This window comes from Castanea sativa, chromosome 3 (assembly GCF_040712315.1).
Source record: "Castanea sativa cultivar Marrone di Chiusa Pesio chromosome 3, ASM4071231v1".
NCBI classification, from domain to species: Eukaryota; Viridiplantae; Streptophyta; class Magnoliopsida; order Fagales; family Fagaceae; genus Castanea; species Castanea sativa.
The window spans coordinates 14,882,414-14,898,911 of record NC_134015.1 but is presented as its reverse complement, the minus strand read 5'-3'; the positions used below and the strand labels follow the sequence as shown (position 1 = coordinate 14,898,911).

At 38.0% G+C, this 16,498-nt stretch overlaps 1 protein-coding gene across 1 annotated transcript; it reads left to right on the top strand.

Annotated features, from left to right (window-relative positions):
- Positions 1 to 1,863: 1,863 nt before the first annotated feature.
- Positions 1,864 to 11,041, top strand: LOC142629487 (putative aldo-keto reductase 1). Its single transcript, XM_075803487.1, has 7 exons — positions 1,864 to 1,987; positions 6,645 to 6,812; positions 7,015 to 7,218; positions 7,378 to 7,550; positions 7,906 to 7,999; positions 8,948 to 9,101; positions 10,752 to 11,041. The coding sequence occupies exons 1-7, from the start codon at positions 1,928 to 1,930 to the stop codon at positions 10,928 to 10,930; spliced, it is 1,032 nt and encodes a 343-aa protein (XP_075659602.1). The 5' UTR covers positions 1,864 to 1,927; the 3' UTR covers positions 10,931 to 11,041.
- Positions 11,042 to 16,498: the final 5,457 nt, after the last annotated feature.

Here is a 16,498-nt window from a genome sequence, read left to right as displayed (position 1 = left end):
ATATATATATATATATATATATATATATATATATATATATATATATATATATATAATGTCATTTAAAATAATATAAACAATTCATTAAAATAATAAATGAAATGAGAGAATTTGAGTTTTTTTAATTGAAGGAAGAGATATAATTTTAATAAATTTTTTTTTTTTAACAACTTGCTACAATCAATTGGTATTTATACCAGTTTACTGTAGTTGCAAAAAATTTAGATTTAGCTTCTCTAATAACACATGATTTTTTGGTTCTTTGGTGGTAAAATAGTTTTTTTTTTTTTTTTGCTAAAATACAATAATTATTGTGAATATTTTTATTGTTTTTGTTAAATTTTTTGGTTGGATGGTTGTTATTTAGATGAGGCTAGTTAAGCTTATTGTGGAAAAAAGAGACTTAACTACAAAAATGAAAAAATTATAACTATAAAAAATAAAAAATTTGGACCCAGGGTCCGGGCTCCCTGGACCCCCACCTGGGTCTGCACCTGGTTTTTGTAATGCTAAATTGCCTTACCAAGAAAAACAATCACTACACATCGCAGCCTTAACTAGTATTATCACTCAATCGAGCTGGGAAACCTGTTCATAATAAGTAGATCAGAAATCTGGTCTTTCTTGTACAACAAGGTATTAAATATGTACGGTCTATTATATTAGAATATAAGATTCAAATTGTGGACCGTCAAAGCACAGCCACCAGTGGTCTTATAGAAGAAAAGTGTCATGACATAATCAATGATGAAACAAAGGGTTAATGAAAATAACTCATAATGACATAATCAATGATGAAACAATGAATAACTTCGATCAAAATGCTTGGTAAGTAGTCTGATTTTTTTATTTTGTTATGTTTAGAAGATGCCACTTGGACACAACACAGCACTTATTTTTTGGAAGTTAGTCCTAGTGCAAATGAAGTTCCTATCAAAACATAATGGATAATTAATTAATTTGTGATGACCTACTTTATCTACTATCAATCCAAAATGATGGCTTATTATTTGTGTCATGACGGGATAACCCATTTAAAATTGAACCTATTTAGTCCGTATAAATAAAAGTTATTTTTTTATTCAATATAGATTTAAATTTAAAAGTTTTTAAATATTATTTAATCATCTACATCTGTTTTAATTGCGCTGACTATACAAATAGTTGGTCACCTATGCATTTCTCATTAATGAATTAACAGTAGAGACGAATTGACTGTAAGCTAAAAATAAGAGAAATGATACGTCTACAACATTTTTACAACAAATCCTAAGTAGCACGTTGTTATTGGTTATTATTTTTAGGTTAAAAAAGTAATTTCACTGCTAAATTCAAATTTAAACCAATAAAAACTAGTCACCTATGATTTGTTGTGAAAATGTTGTAAAAATATTGTGAACGTAGCACTTCCCTAAAAATAATAAAAACCAAATTGACTGTTACTAAAATATAGAAACTAAATTGACTGTAACAAAAAAAAAATGTAGGAACTAAAATAATATTTGCTCAAAAAAAAAAATTGAACTGTACGTCCGAACATGTCATTTGAATTCTCTAGTTGCCATCACTGATGACGTTCTGAGCTCTGTTCCAAAAAGTCAAACATTACTTTTGGAGCTATGTTGTTACCGGTTAACACAACTTGTGTTACAACTCAGTCCATGTGGCGAGTTGTGATGGAATACCAATCACAACTCACCACATGGGCAAGATGTAGCACAAGTTGTGGCACAAACGTTAGTCTTACATTTTATTATATGCATAGCCATCTCACCCTCACAGCAGCTACTTCCCAGTGGTCTTTACCTCTACTTGATCTGTTACTATATATATTTCTGAGACTTTAATGAGAAATGGAAAGGAAAATCATCCCAGAAACAGATTCAGACATTGAAAATCTTGCAAAGAAAAACACACAATTTGAAAGATGGCTGAAGGGAACGAATTCCAAATTCCAAGGGTGAAACTGGGCAATCAAGGACTTGAGGTAAAACCCAATGCCATTCCTTGAATACCTTTTCCATTTTTTTTTGAAAGACACTTCCACTTTGTATATGTTCAAGTCACATTTCTTTGAAAACCCACTGCATAATTTAATCTATTACGAATTTTTAGAGTTGCAATAATCCATCTACAGTAACTCAATACTCATTAATTACTAGTTTGAGTCTCCAATCTTGCATATTTATTATCTATTATTGTTGGAATATTCATGCGTAAGAAATGCAGATCGTTAAGTAGTGAAATCACTGTTCAAAAAAAAGTAGTGAAATCATACATTGGATACTAATGACAAAAATAAGTAGTTAATATAACTACTAAGTGGCAATTGCTCATTCCCCAATAAAATAATTTAGACTTTTGGACACAATTGTCATTTAGAATCTATTGACCTTTTAAAACTAGTAATCTTAAGGGGGTTGGAAACAGAAAATTGGTCCAACATGTAACATTAATTTAGACTTTTGGACAATGATTAAAAATAATAATAAAAGTTTGTTTCATATCATTAAAAGAAAAAAAGAATTTTCCCCTGTAGTAAATCAACTGCATGACATCAATCCAAAAGGAAATTAGAACTCCTAGAATCAAGACTATCGCATCAATTTAAGGTGCAATGCACTGGATTGGTTGAGTAGATATGATAAATTCTAGGATAAATTAACCTTTTTTATTTGGGGCAAAACTTAGGTACAGTACCTTAGGTACAGTACATTAGGTTCCCCACTTAAAATTTTGACATCTGTCAAATTTAACATTTCAATCTAACGGAGTTAAATTTTTTTTTTTTCCTTCTTCCTTTCCTGTACTGCAAGTCCTAATTTTTTTTTTCCTTCTTCCTCTGCAAACTGCTTCTCTTCCCAACCCAAAACCTTTCTCTTCCAAACTACCAATGATCCTTCTCTTTGAAACCCAAAACCCAAAAAAAGAAAGAAAGAATCATCGATCAGGAAAAAAAAAAGAAGAAGAAGAAGAAAGGATCAGATACACAGATCGAGAGAGAAAGAAAGAATCATAGAGTCATCGATCAGAAAAAGAAAAGAAAGAATCATCGATCAGAAAAAGAAAAAGAAAAGAAAGAATCATCGATCAGAAAAAGAAGAAGAAAGAATCATAGATCAGAAAGACGAAAGACCCATCGATCAGAAAAAAAGAAGAAGAAAGAATCATAGATCAGAAAGAAGAAAGACCCGCGACCTTCTCTTCGAAACCCATGGCCATTCTCTACGAAACCCAGAACCCAAAAAAAGAAAGAAAGAATCATCGATCAGGAAAAAAAAAGAAATCAGATACACAAACCGAGAGAGAAGGAAAGAATCATAGACTAGAAGAATCATAGATCAAAAAGAAGAATGGAAACAGACCAGAAAGAATCGTAGATCAGAAAAGAAGAAAGGAAACGGATACACACCGAGAGAGAAAGAAAGAATCATAGATCAGAAAAGAAGAAAGGAAACATACAAATGCCGAGAGAGAAAGAGAGAAAGATATGAGATTTTCTTTTTTTCTTTTTTCTGGGTTTTGGGTTTTGAAGAGAAGGGTCATGGTGGATTGGAAGAGCATGGTTTGGGATTTGGAAGAGACGCCATCTGCAGAACAGGAAGAAGAAAAAAAAAAAAAAAGTTTTAACTCCGTTAGATTGAAATGTTAAATTTGACAGATATCAAAATTTTAAGTGGGGAACCTAATGTACTGTACCTAAGGTACTGTACCTAAGTTTTGCCCTTTTATTTGAACCCAAGATATATTAACTTTTTTTTCAGCCAATAAATAAAAGACTTCTTAAAAAATTTACTTCTCAACTATTTTATAAGAAAAAGGGCCAAGTGCTACTACAAGATTGTTGGATGAGTTTAACTCTAAGAAAAACCAAACCACTAAAAGACTCTCTAAGAAAATATAGAAAATGAATGTACCCACAATGCATGTTACAGGCTAGTTTGAATAAAGGAAAGATTAGAAGAAAATTAAAATCAATTTCAAAAGTCGCCAAGTAACATTTTGTGTGATCAGAAGCTTTAAGCTGCAATTATATGAAAATAATCCTATTGCACATGGTACCATTATACCATGTATGTACGGTATATTTTGTAAGAATATCGTGGGGACAAGTTTAGTATGTTAGTTAGAGACAAGGAACAGTGCATCATAAATTCAAAACAATTTGTATGAAGCTATTTAGTTAGTCACGTGCTAGATTGAGAATGAGTACGTAGAGAAGTGCAAAACTTCACCAATCTTAAGATGTGGCTGCAATTATTATGTCTTCTATATTCATTATGCGCTCTTCAACAAGAACTTCCTACTGCAGCAGGAATTGTCTCATTGCTAAGAAGCACAATTCTTAAATCAAAGCATAAGCAGTTAATGGCAGCGGTTCTGTAGGTTATTTTTTTAATTGGTTTAACCTCACAAAAAGAGGTACGATTTAATAATGGGCCATCTATAAGCATTGGTATAGTGAGAAACTATTCTTGGCAGCAAGTTTAAATGGGAATGCTAAGACAAGAGTTTTTGGATACTTATAATTGAAATGTGTTTTGATCTGGGTTGCACCGACACGCCATTTTTGGCATCGTGTCGGTGTCCAACACGTATCGGACACCGGAACCGGTACGATTCACCGGACTCCGGTGTCCAAGCAGTGTCTCTTTTTTTTTTTTTTTTCGCTTCTCCGACACGGCTCCGACGCGGCGCCGACACATCCGACACGCCAGCAGCAGAAAAAAAAAAAAAAGAAAAAAAAAAGAGAAAAAAAATCACAGATTCTCAAGTCAGACCGAAACCCACATCTCAGATTCTCAATTTCTCACTTCTCAAACCACCCACCTGACCTCTGACCTCTGCCCGCTGCCGTTGCCCTCTGTCCATCGCCGGAGCTTGATCGGGCCGATCGGCGAGCTCCATAGACATCGCCGCCGTGCCCAGTCCCTCCCGATCTCTCTCTCTCTCTCTCTCGGCGTGGACATCAGCTCCGACCTCCATTAACGTCCCGTCTCTCTCTCTATTTTTTTTTTTTTCTTTTAGATATTTGGCTGGTAACGTTTGGGTCATTGGGTGAATGGGTTACTTATAAATAGTCACTTATTATAAGTGACTATTTATAAGTACAACGTGCTTTTGCTTTTGCTTTTGCTTTTTTTTTTTTTTTTTTTAATCCCACTCTCACTGTTACTTTGTGATAGTAAGATATAATGTAATGTTGTTATTGTCATTATGTGTCAAATATAATGTTGTTAATTGTTATAATATAATATTGTTATTTCTATAGTTTTATTAATTTATTAAAGTTAAACTTAAATATTGTAAATGATTTTACTAAAATGAATACTGAAAGTATAAATTGAAAATGAATATGATAGCTTTTGAATGTAGCTTATTTAAACTTTTGGTTTGTACTTTAAACATTTTATGTGTATTATTGTACTACTTTGAGTGTTAGTTTATTTATTTGTAGTTTTTAGGTAATTTAAATTCTAGACATAAACGTATTTTATGTCTAAAAATATGCCTAAATATAAATTTTAATTAATTATTTAATTGCCGTGTCCATGCCGTGTCGTGTCCTTATTTTTCAAAAATTGTCGTATCGCCGTATCAGTGTCCGTGTCGTGTCCGTGTCCATGCAGCATAGGTTTTGATGTAATGATGCCCTTAACAGACTCTTGTTATAACAGCAAAGCTGCCATCTGTGTACCCCATAAGGTCATAACTGAGCTCAACACGATGAACCAAATAGAATTGGCATAGTGAGAATCTACTTTAGAGCAATTTGGTTATACTTATATTTGAATAGTGTTTTGAGGTTTTGATGCCCTTGAAACTCTGTTTCATGGCACCAATGCACCCATCTGTATACCTGAAAACCAAGCTCAACATGATGAACTGAACAGATTGAGTTGATTGTCAAACTGTTAAGGTAAAGTTTAAATCCAAAGAGATTAATATCCAAAGAGATTTGTTTAATCTTCTGAGGACAGCAGTGTGACAGTCTGACAAATGCTAGTCTGTTAGACTTAAAGAGTAGTTAGAATTCTCTTGAACAGTATACTAAGAAATTTTCATATAATTGATACAAACACACCAATTTGATTTTGTGGGTAGGGGGATGTTGAGTTTTAATGTCATTTTAATATTTTTATATTGGGTAATCATCTACACTATATAATAGAGACTACAACAAGATCAAGGAATCAACAAAATCCTCCTTCATCATTTCTATTTTCAGAAATATAATTAACGTTTTTATGTATTAAAGTCCTCCAAATCTTGTGTGCTTCATATAATGTCATGTGGGAGGCTTCAGAGTTCAGAGGAATTAAAAATGATAGAAATAATGTAGACTTCAGACCTTATGTAGTCCTGTTCCTTTCTTCTACAAAGATTCACGACATAAGGTTGGACCTGCATAGCTAACCTATAACCATGAAAGTTTAGTAATACATTTAACTAAAACTATAAATTCTTCAAATTGTTTTCAAACTAGCAGTTGATCTTTCCCACCATTCCAGATGCACAGGTTCTAAAGGTTTTAAGGAATAGTTTTCTCTACTAAAATAATTCGTTGTGCTTTATTTTCCACTAAGTTTTTTGTTAACTTTTTGTTTCTCAGTTCTTTGAAATTCTTGACTCATTTTTCCCAGGTCTCAAAGTTGGGGTTTGGATGTATGAGCCTGACTGGAATCTACAATTCTCCCCTCTCTGAGGAGAATGGAATTGCCATAATAAAGCATGCTTTCAGTAAGGGAATCACTTTCTTTGATTCGGCTGACATATATGGACCCCATACTAATGAGATTCTGCTTGGGAAGGTAACTGACACTAATTTTAAATTTACAAGCTCAAGAAGTAAAATGTTTTTGTTCCGATCTGGTAGTAAATCTAAAAATATGGTCACCAATGTGGAAATATCTTTGTGATACCATTTTCTATAGCTTCTGTTAGTGAATTGATTAATAATTGTGGACCATGTTAAAACTCTGATTTTAACTGAAAGAAGCATATATCTTTCAGGCCTTGAAGCAGTTGCCAAGAGAGAAAATTCAAATAGCCACCAAATTTGGCATCCAAACAATAGAACTTCCTAATGTACAATTGAATGGTAGCCCTGAGTATGTTCGCTCAAGCTGTGAGGCTAGCTTGAAGCGACTTGATGTGGAATACATTGATCTGTACTATCAGCACCGAGTAGACACAAAAGTACCCATAGAAGAAACTGTAAGTGATTTTCATGCCCTTTCAATCACACGCCTGCAAGGTTGGCATTTTTGAATTATTTCTTGTTTGAAATCTGAAAATCTCTGCAAATTTATTATTTCATTGTAGTGATGGTGGGATTTTGGTGGCAAATTTTAGATACATCTTATTTGAATGTAGGTTGGTGAACTTAAGAAACTGGTAGAAGAGGGAAAAATCAAGTATATTGGTCTATCTGAACCCAGCCCAGATACAATAAGGAGGGCACATGCTGTGCATCCCATCACAGCTTTACAAATGGAGTGGTCTCTCTGGACTCGTGATATTGAAGAAGAAATAATTCCACTTTGCAGGTTTGTTCTGTTCACAGATGATTTTAAAAAAAATAAAATAAATTTTGTGTGTCTTCAGTGCTTTCATGTTTAAAAATCTTCCAAGAATACACCAGTGACATGTTTTATCAGTTTTTGATGTGACAATGTGAACAATTATAATTAACAGATTTCATGTATCCTAAAAATCTATCCTGTTTTTCTTCCTACTCTTTCTTGGGTTTTCAATACTGTTATCTCTTTTGAATGGCTGCTACAATAAGGGAAATTTAATTGGGATGTGTCCAATATGTTTATCTTTGATTTCAGTGTATTTTAATTATCTTATCCAGAAGCATGAGAATGATCTCGAGTCTTGATGCTATTTTGTATGTAGGGAGCTTGGCATTGGAATAGTTCCATACAGTCCTCTTGGCCATGGTTTTTTTGCTGGCAAAGGAGTCGTTGAAAAGGCTGCAAATAGCGTGTTGGTACAAATTTCACCAATATTTTGTGTCATTTATTGGTTAGACTTCTAAATAGCCTGAATAATTTTTCAGGCAACAATGATAATTGAATGAAAAATTCCTACAAGGGAAAACACTATTTTAGTCTTCCCAGTTTACAAGAAATTCCAATTTCATCTTTAATATTTGAAAATTTGCAACCAAGTCCTTGAAGTTTTGAAAATTTGCAATTAAACTTTTCTATTGGCCTCACTAATACCATAGACGTTCACGTTAAATAGCTAACATGACATGACTTGGATGAACTGTATTAATATTCCACACTTTATTTCTTAAAGAGTTGGATCTTCGCCGATGTTTTTTTAGTTGGAGATTTAAAAGAATTATACATCCTAACATCTACTATTGAAACTTTTTTCTTAAAAGGATCTTCCCTAAAAAGGTATTCATGTAAATGAAGCATTTATCTTATTTTTAAGTTATCATGCAAGGGAAGATATGGTAGAAAATGAAGAAACTCATTTAAAGATAAGGATCTTGCGGAGAATAAGATAAGGCGCTTCAGATGATTTAGTCATTTGTAAAAGAGACTAATTATTGCATTAATGAGGAAGGGCAATTTGACGCTAGACAAGGGGACGAAAAGAAATATGAGGAGATCTAAAATACTATTAGAAGAAGTAATAGAAAATGACACATTAATTAAAAATGTAAAAAAATATTTATGATTTTGGATAGGAAAGAAGATCAAAGATTAATACATCTATAGCCAATCCTGAATTCCTGATTAGTTTGTTAAGGATCCATACCTTACCCTAGAGTTTTGGGGTTAAGCCTCTGAAAAGAAAAAAAAAAAAACATTAAGAACCATCTTATATAGGAATTTCAAGAATTTTGGCCTTTCTCCTTAATAATATTAATAACAATAAAAATGCTTTAACGAAACTGACAGCTAGCTCTTTTTTATATAAGGAAATGTACCCTCGGTTCCAAGGAGAAAATTTGGACAAGAACAAGGCCATTTTTAGTCGAATTGAAGGTCTTGCTAGAAAGCACCAATGCACTCCTGCTCGGCTTGCACTTGCATGGGTTCTACAACAAGGAGATGATATTGTACCCATACCTGGTAATTGGTTTTCTTTTTTTTTCTTTTTTCTTTTTCCTTTTTCTTAGTCCTGTAAATGTTTTACATAATTAAGTTTTCCTCATCTCATCAAAAATATTTTAAGTTTTCCTCCCAAAAAAGAGAGAAAGAAAAGTGGCTGAAGTTCTCTTCATTAATACTATTTTCTTGTGTGCTGCAAATTGAAATCAATTTGAGTCCAAGTGTGTAATGCTCTTCCCCTATTATGCTGCAACATGTAGAATTAAGATGAACTGCATCTTATAAAAGCAAACATGACATTACATGAATAGTACCGTGCTGGGAAGCACGGGTGCGGCGTTTGGGCCGCCGCACCTGCGTCCGACACGGCCCGACGCAGGGACGCGCAGGCGACGCCACTGCCTGCGCATCCGTGCCGCGTTGGGCATTAAAAAAATACTTTTTTTAGCGCAATTCACGCCGATTCACACCGATACGGCGCCGATTCGGGCCGACGCGCGCGAAATCGGGCCGATTTGGTACGTATCGGGCGAAAACCGATACCGGCCAAAATTCAAAAAAAAAAAGTATTTCTCTTCAGCTAGGCTCTCTCCCATTCTCTGTATTCTAGTTATTATTTACTATTGCTCTTAAATTTGGTATATATTTATATAATGTGAAAAAAGTATGTTTAGCAATATATTAAAAATATAAATAAAAATATTTTTAATAATTTTTTAATCGTCGCACCCCGACGCACCCACATCCTACTTTTTCAAAAATTTCCGAGTCCCGCACCCGCTCCCGCACCCGAATCCCGAAACGCACCCGTGCTTCATAGGTACCGTGAGACCCAGTTTTAAGATAAATGTGTAGCTGAAAATTATGTAGTTGAAAACCGTGACATTACAGAATTAAGATAAATGTGTAGTTAAAAACTGAAAACACTGTAGCAAAATATTTTTTAAATGTGTGAATAGTACCGTGGGACCTATTTTTAATATTTTTTTGAATAAAGTGGTTATGGGTTCCATGAACAATGTGTGAACAGTATATAAACAGTATGTGAACAGTGATAAACAGTACGTGAACAGTGATAAACTGTACATAAACAGTAAATTTTGTCCCTCTGAAACGTGTGCAGCAGAAAAAAAAAAAATGCTGAAGACGCAGAGGCCTAATATTTCATCTGTATCCAAACCAAGCCTAAAAGTCAAGAAACAATGCCAAAACTATCCCGATCCAATTTCCTGCCTCATGTTTCAAAGTTTGGCATAAAAATAAAAACAGTCCATTTCATGGCTGGAAATTACATAGATAATGCCTGTTATAAACTTATAATGTCAGAACAGCCTTAGAAAAACTCCGATGTTAGTTAATGTCAACATATTCATAAACAATGTGTTAGCTTGCATTCATCCCATTATAAGATTTTATACTGGATTCAGGTTCGTGATCATGCCTTTATGGCATCATTGGCCATAGGTCTGTCTAGTTGCTAAATGCTTGAAAGAATGGTAGTTTGGTTTCGTGGAATAATAATATAATGAATCAATGTTCACAAATATTCTCATAATTCATAAACAGTTGGGTCTGATTTCAGATAACTTTGGAACTGTTTTGCGAGATTTTTTTTTTTCCAATGGGTCATTTCTCTTATATCGTTCGATCATTTGCATTGAACTTTTATAGGGACAACTAAGATCAGGAACCTGGATGACAATATTGGCTCTTTGAAGGTGAAACTTACAGAAGAATACCTCAAAGAGATATCTGATGCTGTACCATTAGAAGAGGTAGCTGGTGGTATAAGCTTTGAAGGCTTGGATCATCTTCGATGGCAGTATGGCAACACTCCTCCAAAAAATTAATTCTCCTTTAAACATGGATGATGTCCACTTCAATTGAATAATGCTATTTGTTTTGTGAAATGAATGGCCAGATATATTTCTAATAACTAGCTATTTCATTCACACTGCAAAATCAGGCAACATTATTATGTAATCTTTTTTAGAATGGCACCAATGTGGTTGCTCTATATATGTCATGCACTAATAAATATGTTGGCAGTTTGTTTCTTACTTTTAGAGTGCGTTTGGATACCGCTTATTTTGCTAAAAACTGAAAATAATTAAAAAAAAAATTCGATTACTGTTCACACTCACAAAATACTGTTCATTTGCGTGGTAAAAAAAAAAAAAAAGAACGTTGAAATGCAGACGCACTGTGTTTCAGCGTGACCCAAACAGGTACTTAATCTAGTTATATATTTTTGTAGTCTGTTCTTCACTTTTTTTTTTCTAATAATAAATCTAGTTTCTTACTTTTTTATTTATATTTTAATTATCTTTTCAACAAGTGCGCCAAAGTACGTCATGGCTCCCCTATAGGACCTTTCAAACATGTACTACGTAACCAAAAGAGTGCTGCTAGCAATTCAAAAGGAGTAGCATTACAAAAAAATTTCCTAGACTTCTTAGAGGCATTTTTTTATCACTGAATTGGGAAGGTAGTTGTGACCATTCTGTGTGGGAGAAGAAGAGTCCGAATAAAAGGAAGATGAAAGGGTGATAAAATTGTAACGTTAAGATATAGAATAGTGGAGAAATAAAAATGAGTGGTGAAGGTGCATAAAAATCGCAGCAAGATCTCTTTCTTCTATTTTTTGAACTTACAACTTCAAAAGGTGAAGGCTAGAGTTTCAATAATAATAAAAAAAAAAGGCAAAACTACATTATTGGTCCTTGAAATTTACTCTGTGAGCGCAATTAGTCTCTCAAGTTTCAAGTGAGCATTTTTAGTCCCTCAAATTTAAAAAATGAACTTTATTAATCCTTTTGTTAACTACAGTTATTGTTAATGTCTACATGGCTAATGGAAAAGTGATGTGGCTAACGGAATAGTGATGTGGCATCTTTTTTTATTAGAAATTTACAAAACTCAAATGACACTTTATAAATCCATAATCCAACACCTGAACAAGTCCCAAACGGGTTACCCAAATCAAATCTCCCAAATTACCTATGAGATCTACGATCATAGAATGTCACCGTTCACCATCACTCTTCAACGCTTTAAAATCACTCTGTTAGTTGTTGAAGGGGATAAAAATAGTAAATGGACGGAAACAGTGAGGACGGATCGACACCATGATTGACCCAGCTATGACGGTTAGGTGTTGCTGAATATCCGTCTTGTATAAATTAATTATGGATGCCACGTGGCGTGTCGTTTGATATATTTCAGATAAGCTTCTGCTTTATCCCCACGCAAACGTGTATATTTAGACTCCTTGCGGCACACGTTTAAGAAGACTCCTATATGGAAAGGAACTTGAGAAGGAAGTTGTATCCTCGAAGAAGGTAATTCTACCCCTTTATAAATACCCCAGAAACCCTAAGTATGAAGGTACGCATAATATTCTTAACTCTAGCACTCTAGGGTTAAAGGAACAAGATTCTAACTTGACCTTCGGAGGGTATTCGGCCGACACCACACCGGTGCTCTCTTCTAGGTCCTTCGTTTTCTTTTTGCAGGTGTTGCTTTCGTTTGAGGAGCGCTTGCAACTCACTGGTGATATTTTCGGCATCATCAGTTGGCGCCGTCTGTGGGAAATCAATACTAAGGAGGAGGAAGAAAAACTTCGGATTATTTTAGCCTCGCTCTATCCCTGAGACAAAGAGTTGCATGGCACTCACCCGATCGATGGCAACGAACAACAATCAAGGCGACGAACCACACGCCACCGCTTTGGAAAGGCGAGGTCCAAACGCTTGCGGCGGCGGTCGAGCGCCTCGCTGCGAGAAGTCATGATGCGGAAGAGCGAGTTGCGGCAAATAAGCGCACATCGGGCGCACCACGGGGAAGATCGGGAGGGAGCTAGTCCGAAGGAAGGAACGCGGAAAGACACGAGGCGACAACGCTCGAGCTAGACCCGGCGACAAGAAACCAATCAACGCGCTTGCTTTAGACCCGGTCTTGGACTCACCTAGCCACCGAAATGCGGGAGATGAGGGAACGTATGAATGCAATGATGAACGCCCTTAAGGGGACGAGTATCCGGCAATGCGGGCGACCTAGTCCATAGAACGGATTCACCATTCACGGCGTTGGTGAATTCATACCCCCGTCCTTCAAAGTTTAAAATGCCCCGTGTGGAAAACTATGACGGATCCAAGGACCCGTTGGATCACACAGGTCTTTCGAACTCTAATGCATCTTCGGGGGTGTGCGGACGAAATCATGTGCGGGGCTTTCCTCACCACCTTGAAAGGGCTGCGAGGGATTGGTACGGCAAGTTGACGCCTAATTCCATCGGCACTTTTAAGGAACTAGGTGCACGGGTTCGTGTCACACTTCATTGGAAGTCATCGACACAAGAGGTCTATTGCATGTATACTGGGAATTAAACAACGAGAGGGTGAAACCTTAAGGTCTTATATAGCCCGCTTTAATAAGGAATCCCTCTCGATAGACGAGGCCGACGACAAGACACTTGTGGCGGCATTCACGAAACGGGTTACAAGAGGGTAAGTTCTTATTTTCCACCTATGTAAGAATGACCCAAGACTATGTCCCGATGTCTATTACGGGGCGACGAAGTATATGAACGCGGAGGATGCCTTGGCGGCCGAAGAAGACTACAAACCAAAGAAAAGGGAAAGAGAGGAAGATATGAAACCGGATAACGGACGAAAAGTGGCTAGAACCGGAGATCGACGAGAAGACCGGAGACCCCGAGCCGCCTTCGGGGAGGTTCACAAGTTTCACCCCTCGCCATGGCCCCAATTGACCAAGTGTTAATGCAAATCAAAGATGAAGGAAGCTTGACATTCCGGGCAAGTTGAAGGGAGATCCGAACAAGAGGCCAAGAGATAGATATTGCCGCTTTCACGCGTGACCACGGCCATGATACGACGAGATTGTTTTGATTTGAAACAACGGATTGAAGCCACTTATAAGGCAAGGAAGGTTGCAAAGGTTCGTGAGGAAGGAAAGAACCGATCATCCTCGGGGAGCGAGAATCCTAGACGGGAAAACGAGCGTCCCGGACCACGGTAGCGGACATACGGATGATAATGGGGGGCAACGCCTCGATAGGATCGTCCAAGAAGGCCGAAAGACTTATTTACGGACGGTACAAAGTGTCCGGTCGACGGGACCTTCATTAGAAAGAATACGGCGAAACGGCTCCGGCATCGAGTTTTTTGAAGACGAGGCCGGCGCCTTCACCGCCACCCCCGTGACGACGCGCTTGTGGTTAGCATCCAGGTAGGGGATTTCAACGTCCACCGAGTTCTAGTAGACAACGGGAGCTCAGCAGACATCCTTAACTATCCTGCGTTCCAGCAGATGGGGATTGCAAAGGAGCGCCTGATCCCGGCACGCGCGCCCCTCGTCGGCTTTGGAAGAACCCGGGTCCATCCCGTAGGATCCGTCACATTGGAGGTGACGGTAGGAGACTACCCACGACAGATAACCAAAAATGTCTCCTTTCTGGTGGTGGATTGTTCTTCAGCATACAACGCCATACTCGGACGTCCTACTCTCAATGCATGGAAAGCCATCACTTCAACCTACCATCGATGATCAAGTTTCCCCTTGAACATGGGGTTGGAGAACTACGCGGAAATCGGAGTAGCACGGGAATGCTACGTGGCCATGATGGAGATGGATGACCATGTACGGACAATGAGCATCGAAGAACGAGAGAACGATCAGCGGAACCCGTGGAAACATTGGAAGAAGTCCAACTAGATGATTCAAGGCCCGATTGAACCACGAGAATAGGAACCTCGGTCGACCAAACGATTCGACATGCGATCCTACTTGTTCCTCAAGAAAACCAAGATGTATTCGCCTGGAGCCATGACGACATGCCGGGGATAGATCCGACGGTCGTAGTCCATAAATTAAACGTATCACCTTCGTTCTCTCCGGTCAGACAAAAGAAACGCGTATTCGCCCCGAAAGGATCGAGGCTGCCGACGGAGGAAGTGCGAAGCTACGAGAAGCGGACTTCATACGAGAGGTGTACTATCCGGACCGGGGCAAACGTGGTAATGGTCGAAAAGTCAAATGGGAAGTGGAGAATGTGCGTTGATTTCACGGATTTAAATAAAGCGTGCCCAGGACGGCTACCCGCTCCCACGGATTGACGCTTTAGTCGACTCCACCGCGAAACATGAGTTGTTGAGCTTCATGGAACGCCTTCTCGGGGTACAACCGGAGTAAGTTGGAGAGGACGGATCAAGAGAAGACATCATTTGTGACGAGTCAAGGGCTTTTTTGCTACAAGGTGATGCCATTCGGGCTTAAGAATGCGGTGAGCCACGTACCAACGATTAATGAACAAGATGTTCGAGCACCAGATTGGCCGGAACGTCCAAGTCTACGTAGATGACATGTTGGTAAAAAGCGTAAAGGCGTCGGATCATCTGGGGGACCTCCGGGAGACTTTCGACACTCTTCGAACGTACAAAATGAAGCTGAACCCAAGCAAATGCGCATTCGAATGCTTCTTTGGAAAGTTCTTAGGGTTCATGGTGTCCCGGCGGGGCATTGAGGTCAACCCGAAAGTGAAAGCAATTATGGATCTATCTCCTCCAAGGACGGTGAAGGAAGTGCAAAGCACGACGGGAAAGATAGCAGCCTTAAATAGGTTCGTATCGAGAGCAACTGAGCCAAGTGTCTCCTTTCTTTAGAACGCTAAGGAAATCTTTTGAGTGGACGGACGAATGCCAAAGGGCATTTGAAGAGTTGAAGGCATATCTTTACGCCCCGCCATTACTTAGCCCGTCTGACGGGGAGGAATTATTCCTATATCTTCTTGTCTCGTCGGCGGCGGTAAGTACGGCTACTCATTAGAGAGGAAGGGAAGGTCCGAGCTTGTGTACTTTGTAAGCGCCGGGCGGCGGGGAGAGGTACCCACGGATAGAGAAACTCGCCTTCGCACTTAATGCTTCGCAGCTAGAAAAGCGGAAAGCCGTATTTTCAAGCACACAATAACAATCCTGACGGATCAGCCATTACGGAGAGCAATGCACAATCCTGAAACCGCCGGACGAATGGCTTTGTGGGCTATCGAGCTAAGCGAGTACGATATCCAATACCAGCCACGAACGTTGTGAAAGGACAAATATTGGCGGACTTCATTGCGGAATTCACTACACATGAGGAGCGGGGGTAGAAGAGACGCCTACGTGGAGAATTCATATAGACGGATCCTCCAATAAGCATGCGGGAGGAATCGGGGGTTGTACTCCATACCCGGAAGGAGATAAGATTGAATGTATGATCATGCGGAGTTCCCTGCTACGAATAATGAAGCGGAGTATGAGGCCCTGGTGGCGGGATTGGCGCTTGCAATAGCAAGGGCCGGGGAAAGCAATGGTCTACTCCGATTCCCAAATCGTAGCTAGCCAAGTTAATGGGAGTTA

Excerpts from the sequence above, each read along its gene's own strand:
- LOC142629487 (XM_075803487.1), top strand. The coding sequence starts at position 1,928 with ATGGCTGAAGGGAACGAATTCCAAATTCCAAGGGTGAAACTGGGCAAT. Across the intron at positions 7,551-7,905 it reads GAAATAATTCCACTTTGCAG|GGAGCTTGGCATTGGAATAG; the intron begins GTTTGTTCTGTT and ends TTTTGTATGTAG. Across the intron at positions 9,102-10,751 it reads TGATATTGTACCCATACCTG|GGACAACTAAGATCAGGAAC; the intron begins GTAATTGGTTTT and ends GAACTTTTATAG.